At 34.9% G+C, this 12,516-nt stretch overlaps 2 protein-coding genes across 3 annotated transcripts; one reads left to right on the top strand and one right to left on the bottom strand.

The window, feature by feature from the left end:
* The first annotated feature begins 535 nt into the window (after positions 1-535).
* LOC147535243 (RING-H2 finger protein ATL79-like) lies at positions 536-4,309 on the top strand. The gene is made up of 3 exons (XM_086649593.1): positions 536-1,252; positions 3,440-3,537; positions 3,875-4,309. The coding sequence occupies exons 1-3, from the start codon at positions 1,091-1,093 to the stop codon at positions 4,230-4,232; spliced, it is 618 nt and encodes a 205-aa protein (XP_086505719.1). The 5' UTR covers positions 536-1,090; the 3' UTR covers positions 4,233-4,309.
* A 155-nt stretch (positions 4,310-4,464) lies between these two features.
* Positions 4,465-9,272, bottom strand: LOC147535242 (two-component response regulator ORR26-like). 2 transcript variants are annotated; one of them, XM_086649591.1, is made up of 7 exons: positions 9,104-9,272; positions 8,048-8,203; positions 6,847-7,266; positions 6,261-6,337; positions 5,871-6,081; positions 4,828-5,655; positions 4,465-4,732 (listed from the first exon to the last, which is right to left on the bottom strand). In XM_086649591.1, exons 1-6 carry the CDS (start codon positions 9,201-9,203, stop codon positions 4,844-4,846), a joined length of 1,776 nt encoding a protein of 591 aa, XP_086505717.1. In that variant the 5' UTR covers positions 9,204-9,272; the 3' UTR covers positions 4,465-4,732; positions 4,828-4,843. The 2 variants fall into 2 exon arrangements, with proteins under 2 accessions (XP_086505717.1, XP_086505718.1); XM_086649592.1 differs by having other exon boundaries at positions 6,853-7,266; positions 9,104-9,269.
* Between the last annotated feature and the right edge of the window lie 3,244 nt (positions 9,273-12,516).

Here is a 12,516-nt window from a genome sequence, read left to right as displayed (position 1 = left end):
TAAACTTCGTTTGTTTTTTCTGCGTCTTTTTTCTTTTTTGTTCATCTTTTTCACGATTCAACACCCTGGTCTTCTGCTTTGTCTGATCTAGTCAGCACTTCACCTTGACTTCTGTCGAAGAGTGCATTTTAGCAATTATGGTATGTGAATTGACATAAAATGACGATTTACATGTGAGCATATTCACTCAATTGTCTGATGGATTAGTTAATAGGGCATTTGTCTTTGTCAAGTGACCGTTCTTTAATGAAAAAAACATAATTGATTAAGGAAGGTGGCAAAGACGTTAAATTCTCGTAGAGACAAGTCAACTCCATCGGAAGGGGTGAGCGTTTACTTTTGTAGCATAGGTCAACCCAAATGGACAGAAAACACAATTGGTTAAGGAAGGTGGTGAGGACGTTAAATTCTCATAAAGAGAAGTCAACTCCATGCAAAGGGGTGAGTGTTTACTTTTGTAGCATGGGGTCAACCCAAATATAACTGGTCATTTTTATAAGCGTCTGTATATATGGAGATGCAAAGAAGGAAATGTGGATGCATCTTTCTACTCATGTGTCACCAGAGCCTCACTCAAGAAAAGAAGGAAATGAATGAGAAGAGAGACCAAAAGTCATCCTATAAAAAGGAAAAGAAAGATACTTAAGAAACAGCAGCACCTTGAGATTCATTCATGATTCTTGAGATAGAATCCATAACTTTGTTTCAATATTTATGATGAATTACTCTCCTCTGTTCAGATTCTTGCCAAATAGTGGGTCCTTTTTATATAAAATGACCTTTCAAAATGGGGGATTACCCATAAACAAACAAGCAAAACAAAAAAAGTTAAAACTGTTCCTTTCTTATCTGCACATTTGACACCCTGACCTGTCTCTCCAGAATTTAACCTTTGAGTCGACCCAAAGGGATTTTTTGTTCCAATTTGTAATTGTTTATGAACAATTCTAACTTGGGGTTTTTCTTATTTTTCATCTTCTTCTGTACAAATTTTTTATTTGTACTTGTTGAAAGTGGTGGACTGGTGGGTGGGTGATTTTCTTTCTCTCTCTCTAGTCTCTTCTTGGCTGGTGGATTTGTTTAAGTAAAGATGCTTGGTTCAGGGATGAATTTGATTACTACTGTGATTGGGTTTGGGATGAGTGCTACTTTCATTGTTTTTGTTTTCACAAGATTGATTTGTGGGAGGATGAGAGCTTCTCAACCTAGACCTGTTTCTGAGATGGAGGACTCCAGGACTGATATGGATGAGGTATGTTTCTCTCTCTCTCTGTCTCTCTCTCTAAATTTTCATTTATGGAAGTTGGTTGAACTGTGTTTGTCCTGTACTTGTTTGGTTTTAGTTCCTCATAGATCTTATACTTGTTAGGTCAAATAATAAGCTTGAGACCCATTTCTTGTTTTGTTAGTAGTAGGAAACTATGGACTATATTGTTTAGTTGATGAATCAAGTGAAGATTTGGGGCTAGTCAAAACCTTGTTATATTCTCAATTATGTTTCAATAGAGAATTTAGGTGTGGGTGTACAAGTTTTTTTGTGGAATAGAAATATTTAGTGAGAAGACATTATAACCTCAATTCGGCTAAAATTGTTCACTTGCCATACACTGTGTTTACTTGCACTTGAGTTCCACTAAATTGGGTGAGGGTTGTGGGATCAAAGCCAAAGCGTGTTGTCTAAATTCGAATTTCTAGAGAAGTGGGTGAGTTATCGGTATTAGGTTTTCGAGCAATTCCATGGAGTATGCAGTTTTGTCTGTATTCATGTCATTGTTGGCATTTCACTCTTTGTTGTGGGGTTGTCACGTATTGGCCGTCCATATGGATAGTCTAAGGAGCTTTTTCTTTGTGTGGGTTTCACATAATATACAACCTAAAGGGGGGATTTGAGTCCTAAAGCCCACTCCAGGACTAGGCCCCATCCGATCTTTATCCATTGCCAGCCTTGCCGGGCACCTCCCTGGCAGGTTAAGGTGATCCAAGGCTTCATGTACTGAGGGGACAGGAACTTAAATAGCTAGCTAGTTTCTCTCCTTCGGACCCTTGCCTACTCGCTTGGAGTTGAGAAGCCATTCCTACTCATTTTGCTCAGCCCTTTGCCCGACTGGGGGATAGGGATGTGGAAACTTTTGAGATAGCACTTCTCGAAAGAACCGTGCGTCACGGTTAAAGGTTTTGCGTTGGGGTTTCCAACCCTCCCGGTCTTCACCCAAATGTGGAAGACGGGAGGTTAGTTGAGTGTTAACTCTCTCTATCTTTCTCGCGCGTGCTTTTCTTCAGCTTGTTCATGTTTGTCTATTCGGGATGGGGGCTTCCTTGCATCCACAAGCAATGTTCTTCAGGATTGGCTGAAATGGTCAGTGTGACGAGGATTCATTGGGTAAATATGAGGAGAAAGGAAAATCATATTCTTAGTTCAATGAGTCGGAATTTGATGTGTTCTTTCCGTCTTATATATGTCAGAAAGCTCAAATGTATCAAGTTTGCAGGATGAAATGTGAAGAAGAACATAGTATTAAGGGGTGGAAATACTCAAAACCATATAAATTTAGGTTTTACCTCGACATTCCCACATAAGGATTGTGGAAGAACAAAGCCAACGTATCAGAATATACATTATAATAGAATATCTTATATAACTTCAAAATGACTCTGGATTCAGATTGGGTTTTCATGTATCGGAGGTCATTTCTCAATAAGAAGATCTAAGGTTCAACCTTCTATAAACAGGATATCATTCTTCCAGGGGGGGCTCTTATGCTTAATGTTTTCAGTGCTAGGAAAAAGAGAAATAGAACGATCCTCAAGAACAATTTGAGCAGCATATCCGGATTGCGTTCTCAAATCCGTAGGCATCTCAACTGTGTTACGGTGAAATCTGGTTGGATATAAGAGGCGAAAGTGTAGTATTTTGCTTGGTAACTAAATCAAGACTAGGATTCATGACTTCATTCCTAGAGGAAAGAATTAGAAAAACATCTGTGCCAGTACAGAGCTATATAAGTTGAAGTTATTTATTCAATATATAAGGTAGAAGAAGTGTTTGAGAGTGCGCATTTCGCGATGCGAGTATGGGCATCTCAAAGAAGAAAACATCCTGGAAATACAGATATGTAATATATTAGTGACCGAGGAGGTTTTTCAAGGCATTTTAGTGAGCCAAGTATAGTATTCCGTAAGAAACTTATCATATATAAAAGATGATTATCAGTGTCTAAGTCATAGAGATTCTTAGTCTGTTTCCTATTTGATGATTCCTAGTGTTGGTAAATAATTTGAGTTATTTCAGGTATATTTTGAGTAGTTATGATTTATGACCTAAAGCTTATTCACGACTAAGATGGAATATCTTAAGGACCAAGTCCTCTTTCTCTGTCACAGCATAGATTGTAATCGTGCTTCGGATCAGTTTTATTTATGTTCTAGAATTTCTTGACAGGCAGAGCATAGGATTACTGGACTTGAACCCGTTCATGTTGCTTCTCTACCCTCAGTGAAGTATAACCGCGAGACTTTTCAATATGCAGAAGATGCACAGTATGTCCTCTCTGTTCTCTATCTTTATATCTGTATCTATATACATATATATATATGTGTGTGTGTGTGTGCGTGCGTAGTGGCCATTGCCGAGGAAAGGAAGCCCTTGGCTATGCAAGTCATGGTGTTGCCTTAGCCAAACATGCACACATGACAAAGGCTGAACACGAGCAAGGCAAGGTGTAGGCCAACCATTGCATGGCCTTAGCACATTTGAATGGCCTTAGCGTGCTATGGCAAGGCCTTGCCCGAGCATGCCAAGGCTACACCATGGCCCACCAAGGTTTAACCTTAGTCGAGTAAGTTCTAACTATGGACCTTTGCGATGCTTCTGCAGATGTTCGATATGTTTAGGAGAATACGAGGAGAAAGAGATACTACGAGTAATGCCAAAATGTCAGCACAACTTTCATCTTGCTTGCATCGATGTCTGGCTAGAAAAACAATCGACTTGCCCAGTTTGCCGTCTCCCTCTACAAGAACCAAAACATTCTCCCAGGTTTGGTCTGATTGTCGAATCTATAGATGGCCCTCGACTTGTCAATAATGAACATTCACAACAATGGATATTACCTATTGCATCTGAATCACTAACACAAGGAAATTATACTAGTGAACTCCTTCGAAGAGACGATGAAACTATACCTAGCATTTCAGAAACTAATGTAGATATTGAAATGGATATCAGAAGATGATAGATTTGGGGAAAGGTTTATGTAAATAGGAATTGAATTTGATTGGTTTTGAATCAGGATGTATTTGTGATCTGTAATTTAATGGTTGCAGGTCGGTTATGTTTTAGGGCTAACAACTAGTTGGCTGTTGACAAAATCTTAGAAAAGTTTCTTTCATTCTATAATGTTTCGTAAAATTTCACGAAACCTGGGTCGAAAACTACTTTTAAAACTAAACTAAATAAAGATTAAATTGTCTAAAAAAGATTCAAGTACGAAATAATTCAAACCCAAATTCAAGTACGAAATAATCCATCAAATCCAAATTAAAGTACGAATCAAACCCAAAACCAAATTCAAGTACGAATTAAAACCTTAAAACTCAAATAATTTATCACTAGTCTGGATCAAGATAACCTATTTATTTTCTTCAAGTGAACTTAACAGCAGGACCAAGAAAACCACACTTCCATGAACTCAGCAAACTTTCACATTTGAGTTGATACTGAAGTTCAGTCTGTCTGCAGTTCAAAATAACTAGTAAAATTTAGAAACTCGAACCTGAAACCAAAACCAAGATCATAACTTGAAGGTAAAATTTGGGAAGTGTATATACCTTCATACTGGCCTGATCACCAAGGTGGTGGAAAATCTTGGTTCCTGAACAATGTATCGTCAAAGTCGTTATCAAGCAACAATGGAAGCAAGTTTGTCCCAGCATTAGGGTTGAAGCCCTCGAGGTTGAATAATTCGTCTAGTAGACCATCTCCATTTTGTTCAGTTGGTAGCTCCAGTTGTTGAGGTAGCGGCGGTAGGGGTGATAGTGGAGGTAGAGGCACCATTGATGGTAGAGGTGGCATTGATTCAGGCAGTGGTGGTAGCGAATGATTGCTACTTAGTGGCTGAGTGGCTACATTGTTGAATGGTGGTAGTTGGAAGAATTGGTTTGAATCGGAAAACCCATCACCATAACCTTCATTTTGACTAGTAAAATCTGAACTGAAGATAGCAGTTTCATGAGGAGCACTAACAACTTGAGGTTCTCTTACGCCTCCAACCCTAGCTGAAACATGTCTGTCGATATAGTTGATGTTGGTATTTGGAATGTTCGACGACTGGTCACCAAGCATAGGTCCAGTATAAAGTGACCCAGACGAATTCGGATTAGGGTTGATCATCCTGCTACTCCCATCGAAGTTGTTGGTGTTAATTGAGCTGAGCTGCTGCAATTGATAACTCAGATCGTCATATGATGATCCATTGTCGTTTTGTTGAGGAACTGTTTGCTGCATAGTTGGCACGTCGCAGGTCAGATTGTGAATCCCTTGAAGGACAGCATTGTTCAAGGATTGAGTCTCTCCATCGGCAGCGGTTCGAGAAGATTCATGCCGGCGGAAGTTGTTGGTGCTATTAGGTTGGTCCAAAGGTGGCACAACTTCACTTCCTGTAATATTAGTAAAGTATTAATAGCAGAAGAAGTACTAAGAAGTTTAGTGTCAATGAAGCTTGTCTAAATTCAAGTTGGCACCAGAGTCGTCTCAGGACGACTCACAGACTTGTCCGACTCGATGATTAGAGCAACCAACCGTTACTCACCCCTAATTAACAATACCAAAATTACAAGAATGAAAGAACAAAAAAAACATGAGAAAAATAAACCTTGGAAGTATTCATCTCTTAGTATTGATGATTGAACATTTTGAGCTGGCTGAGAGAATTGGGGAAGTGCTTGTTGGATATTAGGTAGTGCTGTAGGATAGTTGGAAGCAAATGCAGGAGTACCAAGGGCCGACTGAGCCATAGATCGCACACGACTTCTTTCGATGTTTCTGTCTTCCTCCTTGAGTTTATTCACATAAATTCGATATTTCTGCAAAATTACAATCCCCAATAGGTCAATAATAACTCAGGATTGCTAGAAGTGGAAATATTCTAATATTGCGTGAAAATCTACGACATATTCTTTCCTCAACTTATCTTAAACATGAAAATTCATTATTTTGTGATAATTGAAATGCCAACAAACGAAAAAAATGAAAAGAAACAAACCTGTAAATGACTTGCCACATTTTCTCTAGTAAGTCCAGGAACATTCATGACCTCCAAGATTCGTTTGGGCACAACATCTGATAAACGTATGTAAATAAACGAAACGATAAATAAATAAATGCATAATATTTTGATTAGGGTTAGAAAACTATATGGGAAATGTTAATACTATACACTTATATTTTCTACTAAAATGGTGAGTGCATTTAAAATTTCTCACATTATATCATACACATAATGTGAGTGTGGTCTTGGCCTGCCCAAAGTGGAATTGGCCATCTCTTGCCCTGAAAACTAGTTCAACAAATGAGGTTTTCTCTCATAAAGTAACCACCACCCCTTCCCACAAGCAATATGGGATCACCGATACACCTAAAAGATCTACATCGGAAGAAGACCTAAGGGGGTCGTCTTATAAAGTTCACGGGTTTAGACTCAATTTAGAGCCCGATCATATCGGGCATTTTAGAATATTACGAAATGTAATATTCGTAGCTATAATGTCTCCTATATAAGTATGTATATGTCAAGTTAATACGTTTAAAAAAATAAATAAATATGTGTGTGTTTGTGAGTGGGTCTTAACTCTTACGTTCTTCGCCAATGCTTTCAATGGCATCCAAGAACTTGTTATGAAGCTCAGGAGACCACATCATTCTTTGCTTCTTTTGTGCAGCTGTTTCATCGTCTTTTTGTTCTTCTTTTTCATCAACGCTCTCTTCGTTTTCCTGGTCATCATTTTCTTTCCCCTCCAAATTCACTTCATCATTCGTCGACCCACTGTCATCCTCTTCTTCATCTGTTACCCCTTCTGGTGATGAATCCTCATCTTCCAAAGTTAACGCATTTTCGAGACTTTCAATCACTTCATTAGGGTACACAACTTCAATTGTGTGTTGCCATAGGTTTTTAATTTGGCTCATGCCTAATGGCTTCATGAAATATAAAGCAGCTCCACGATTTATTCCATCGATTATGACATCTCTTTCTCCATCTATAGACATCACTGCATTCAAAATTCAAGTTTATTAGGTCAAAATTCAATTTTATTCAAAAAAAAACTCAAGTTCGTACGCGTTAATATATTGTGTTACATTTATGCAGATTCACTAATAATATTCTCTTTTCGCTCGATTAATATACCCTTTCTGGACCATCAAACTTATCGAAATTATAGTTGTAATTATACTATCGCAAAATGGAAATCCTTGCATGCCAAAAAATAGTTTCTTTTGTTAAGTTTGACTTGTACGTATGTACAAAAAGTACGTAAATTAGTAAAGACTTGTAAACCTCTCAGAACGATATGAAAATCAAAAAGCTGGTCGGACCAGCGTGCAACACTATGGTCATATGAGAAGTTTGCACAAATATGGAGTGATTTACAGACCTAACAAGATCTATACACATTCAGCCCTACAATGGTTGAACGAGAGCCATCGGATTACATTACCTTTTTAAAATATCAAGGCGACAAAAACCTTAACCTAAGATCCAACCATTAGAAGAACGCTACAAACATGTGTAAGTATAAGTTTGTATGTCTAGGATTTCTACTGATTAAAACAATTCGATGTTCTGCCCTAGCACCATCTCGACTGAATCTTGGTCAGGGTATGTAGCCGATCAGAGTCTAGAGAGAAAATATTTTACTTTCTCTCTTTAAATCTTGTCCAAACACATACCTGGCCAAAATTCGACTAGGATAGTAGACGGGCAGAGTGATATTTTACCGAAACATAGTTACAGGAGAATTTTTTTTTGTAATTAATGAAAAGAATACTTACAAACCACTGGCAACTTGATATAGTCTTTCTTAATCTCGGCAAGGAGATCAAGTCCATTCATGGCTGGCATGTGAATGTCAGTGAGGACTATGTCAAACTCACCATTCTTCTCTCTAAGTTCTTTTAAAGCCTCAATTGGATTTCGATGCGCCACCACTGAAAAATACAAACAATTAACAATATCAATAATTAACGACAAAACAAATTCCATACTTGTTCACACAAAAGAAAAAGGCATTTGTCTCATTTTTTATTTATTAAAAATTATTTTTATGAGTTTAATTTTTGTTGTGGCATTCTACATCCCGTAAATACAGTAGGATAGATTGTTTAACTCAAGGCATCAACCAATGATGTCTGATCTCAAGTTGTAAGTCATGGAATTATTTATATTGAAACTCAAATCTAAAAATTTATGACCCAAATATTGTCATGATGAGCAAGATCTCAAAGATTACTAGAGGCAATTATGAGATAATCTTATGTAAATCATACATTTTAGATTCAAAACAATGACTTATTTATAAAAGAATGAAACAAAAAAGCTCAAACTCTTGAGAGAAATAAGTTATGTATAAAACATCTACTATATGTGCCCGATCTGATTAAAAATCGCTCTAACAAAAAATTGATTTTTTTTTACAATATAAGGACAAAGCTATGACTCGAATAAAATGGAAATTGGTGATAATAAAAATAATAAAATATAAGTTCCATTAGAATATTAAAATAAAATAAATTTATGCTTCTGTGAAAATGATGACATTGACATAACTATTAATAGATTAATTCATGTTGTACCAGATCTAGCTTACTCGTTGATATCAAAAGCTTAAGCATTTGTTGCTTATATTAGATCGTCTAGATCAATCAAAAATCCATCAAAAGACCTATATAAGCTAGCCTCACATAATAGAAGTATCTACTTCCATCAATGAATAATCCCATAACAAAAAATCAAGTGAAAGCAATATCAAAACAAATAATAAAAATGTAAAAAAGAAAAAAACAAATAATGACTCTTAAAAATCAGAATTATTTTAACAGAAAACATACCTTCATACTTAAACTTTTTGAGCATTGTCTCAGTGACAAACATACATGTCTTGTCATCCTCGACTAGCAGAACTCTAAGCCCCTCACCACCAAGAGCCATAGCAAAACCCTAAGCCCCTACAGATAAAACAAAAGAGAACAAAAGAGAGAGAGAGAGTTGAGCAACAACAAATGAAGAACAACAAGGTATCTAATTTATAGAGACACAAAGGGGTTGAGATGAACTTGAACAATAAAAAACGTGGTCTAATTAGAACCTATAATTTTCTCATAATCAAATTAGAAATGTTATTGATTTACTTTTCCTTTTTTATATTCTCTTGTTTTATTTTTCAATTCCATTTTAAGGTTTGCATAGTGCCAACTACAATTGAGAGCATAATGACAAACAACTTAACATTTTTGTTTTCCTTAAATTTGTCCAAATTCTAAGTTTCAACTTTACATGGAAAATTGTAACTTATTACCAATGAATCATCAATGTTTTTTCCACTTTACTATCATCATTACAAAATAAATATTCAACTTTGATGCTATATTTATATCTAACCATAAATTGGTATCCTCATCACTAGACATACAAAGTCCACGTGTCAACGTAATTTAAAATTTGATATTTATCATTTCAAAGCCTCTTTAAAATGAAGGGTCGTGATTTACAAAAGAAAATTGTACAACCGAGATTTATAAACCAAAGTTATGAAATGACAACAAACCTATGTCATTTGTTATATAGATGTTTTTTCATCACTCATATAGTCACTGAATATTCTGTAATTTATATCTAATTAAAGTTATTATATCTTTTATCACAAGGTAACATTCACAAAAGAAAAATTGTAATTTCAAAACAATTAGCCTGTTATTTTTCTATATCCAAAGGTAAGAACTAGGGTTAGTTATTTTTGGAATTATAAACTAAATTTAAGCTTTTAATACATGATTGTCATTTTTGGAATAAAACAATTCATTTTCATTTTTCTCATTGGTGGATTTTAAAATTTTAATGGTGTGAAGACTAATTGGACATTTGGAATGATGAGCTGGTTAGGGTTCATTTTCCATTTTGAGACTGACCATGGTTTTCCAAAAACCGGTTTTTCTTTGACTTTTTTCTGGACCCCTAGTTTTTTATATTTCATTATTACCCTATGTCATTGTAACTCATTTAATTTCTTACTTTTCTTACACTCTATTTACATCGGCACATCAGTGGAAAAGAGAACTTCCATGTTATTCAATTTCTCCATTTAAACATCAATTAATTCTTAACATAGTTATAATGTTTAGAAATTTTTTAAAATATTTGGAGAAAAATAGTATTTAGGAAAGGTATTTAATTTGTTTACAACGGCTAATGCACGTTAAACTAAATAGAGTTATCTGTTTTAAAATGATTCAACTTGTCTAATTCACTTAACTATGTAAACTACGTCCACGAATCAATTGTACAATCATAATTATACGAAGAGATAGTTACTAAAAATTTAGAGTTTGAGATTATTTCTGTCTATGCCATTTGATACTTAAAGCAATACTTTAGAGTACTGTATTTTAGCCCTTAGCCTCTTACGAACTATAATTTTTTTCTCATAAATTAAACAAAAAAAAAGTAAAAAAATATTAAACAAAGCTACATAATTACTCATTATTACCTTTTTGTCATTGTACCTCATTTAATCTTATTTTACTTTCTTACACTCAACTTACACTGGCACATCATTAGCAAAAAGAACTTCCATGTTATTCAATTTTACCATTTATATATCAATTAATTCTTGACATTTGCAACAGAATTTTTTTTAATTCTTGACATGGTTGTAAACTTTTGGGAAACTTATGAAATATTTGGAAAAAAAAATGATGTTGAGGAAAGGTATTTAATGGATTTATAGCCTCTAATGGGCATGTAAATTTACGTTCACACATTTGTAAAATTATAATTATACGAAGAGACAGTTACTAAAATTAAATTTAGAGTTTGAGATCATTTTTTATCAGTGTCATCTGTTACTTAAAGCGGTACTACTGTAGAGGATTGTAGTTGTCTCTTAATCTACTTTGTGGCGGGCAAGGTTTTCCATTGTCAACTACAATTTTCCCTCATTGATTGAATAAGAGAACAATAAATACTAAATAAAATTATATAATTACTCAACAAAGTTATGTCTTAACAACACAATTTTTCTTTCAAATCACTCGAAAAACATGTCTTTTTTCCGAACACTAGTATTCTTATAAGCACCACAGAAATTGTTGCTTTAATGGATTGAATGGCAATTTTGGGTGTCTAATTGTCTATAGACCTGCCAGATGTTGACTTGTGTTAATGTTTTTTCTTATAGAAAAATTTGTAGTTCCAGTTGAGAGACATATAATCATAGTATTTATATACTTCACATTTGATGTCGGATAGCTCTTAAATGTACGTGACTCCTTGCACAATTTTAGTGTAACACTTGCGAAAAATTAATTTATAGCAAAATAGAAATCACTATTATATTTTGAGTTACAAATACAAATTTACAAACCCAAGCTCCAAATAGGTGGTGCATATATAATATGATCAGTTTTTTCTATTTTTGAATTTTCAGCGTTTCTCCAACCCTTGACTTGTAAGGTAGAAAACCAAACCTCTTTTCACCCCAATGAAGGGTTGTCGGCATATAATGTGTAATATGATCATTTACCACCACCTCCCACTCCTAATCCGTCTTTGAGGTCACCGACGTCATCTTTGGCCATGCCGTGACCGTGTTCTACCTGATTTGAATGGACTTTGTGATGCCCGCGGTTCATGCATCGACCTCCAACAAGTATGAGACATAGTTGACCATTTACCATCTCTGCAAACAAGAAGATATTATCAACCCTAACTTAGCTTATAAATAAACAAAAACAACAAACACTAAAATCGGAAAGAAGAAGCATATATTTGAGTACATACTTGGAGTAGATATCACAATCAATACAAAGAACAAAAACGAAAGCCTTTTAAATAAAATTTCCATGGTTTATTTGATGTTAATTGCTTCTCAAATTTATGAAAATTAATCTACAGAACAGTGTATCTTCTATATATAAGAACTCTTGCCCTAAGTTGATTATTGAACTTGTTTCTTTTATTACTATCTTAACTTACAAATACAATAAAACAAAAAATCTTTTCATTATATAATTAGTACATGGAGATTAAAATAAGGGAAAATGATCGTGTAAGCAACCAAGTTAGAAGAAGGCGACTAAAATAAGAGTAAAATGTAGTCCCTGTATTTATAAGGCCGAAGAAGATAAGTAGTGCTCTACATGGAGATTGAGCGCCAAATATTATTATCTTATTAATTTAACGTTAAACAATTATTAGAGTTGTTATAATCGATTTAGTGAGGTCTGTCTATGGTTGTTGATTGATA

The sequence above is a fragment of the Eschscholzia californica genome, unplaced genomic scaffold (genome assembly GCF_041429995.1).
Source record: "Eschscholzia californica isolate CP2 unplaced genomic scaffold, dmEscCali1.0.p SCAF_6, whole genome shotgun sequence".
Taxonomy (NCBI): domain Eukaryota; kingdom Viridiplantae; phylum Streptophyta; class Magnoliopsida; order Ranunculales; family Papaveraceae; genus Eschscholzia; species Eschscholzia californica.
The sequence above is the reverse complement of the archived record's forward strand: the minus strand, read 5'-3'. Positions and strand labels throughout refer to the sequence as shown.

What these genes read in the sequence shown, in the direction of transcription:
- LOC147535243 (XM_086649593.1), top strand. Translation starts at nt 1,091, where the DNA reads ATGCTTGGTTCAGGGATGAATTTGATTACTACTGTGATTGGGTTTGGG. An exon ending in CCAGGACTGATATGGATGAG is followed by an intron (nt 1,253 to 3,439) that starts GTATGTTTCTCT and finishes ATTTCTTGACAG; the next exon opens with GCAGAGCATAGGATTACTGG. An exon ending in CAATATGCAGAAGATGCACA is followed by an intron (nt 3,538 to 3,874) that starts GTATGTCCTCTC and finishes ATGCTTCTGCAG; the next exon opens with ATGTTCGATATGTTTAGGAG.
- LOC147535242 (XM_086649591.1), bottom strand. Translation starts at nt 9,203, where the DNA reads ATGGCTCTTGGTGGTGAGGGGCTTAGAGTTCTGCTAGTCGAGGATGAC. An exon ending in TATCAAGTTGCCAGTGGTTT is followed by an intron (nt 7,267 to 8,047) that starts GTAAGTATTCTT and finishes TTTTGAATGCAG; the next exon opens with TGATGTCTATAGATGGAGAA. An exon ending in AAGAGATGAATACTTCCAAG is followed by an intron (nt 5,656 to 5,870) that starts GTTTATTTTTCT and finishes CTAATATTACAG; the next exon opens with GAAGTGAAGTTGTGCCACCT.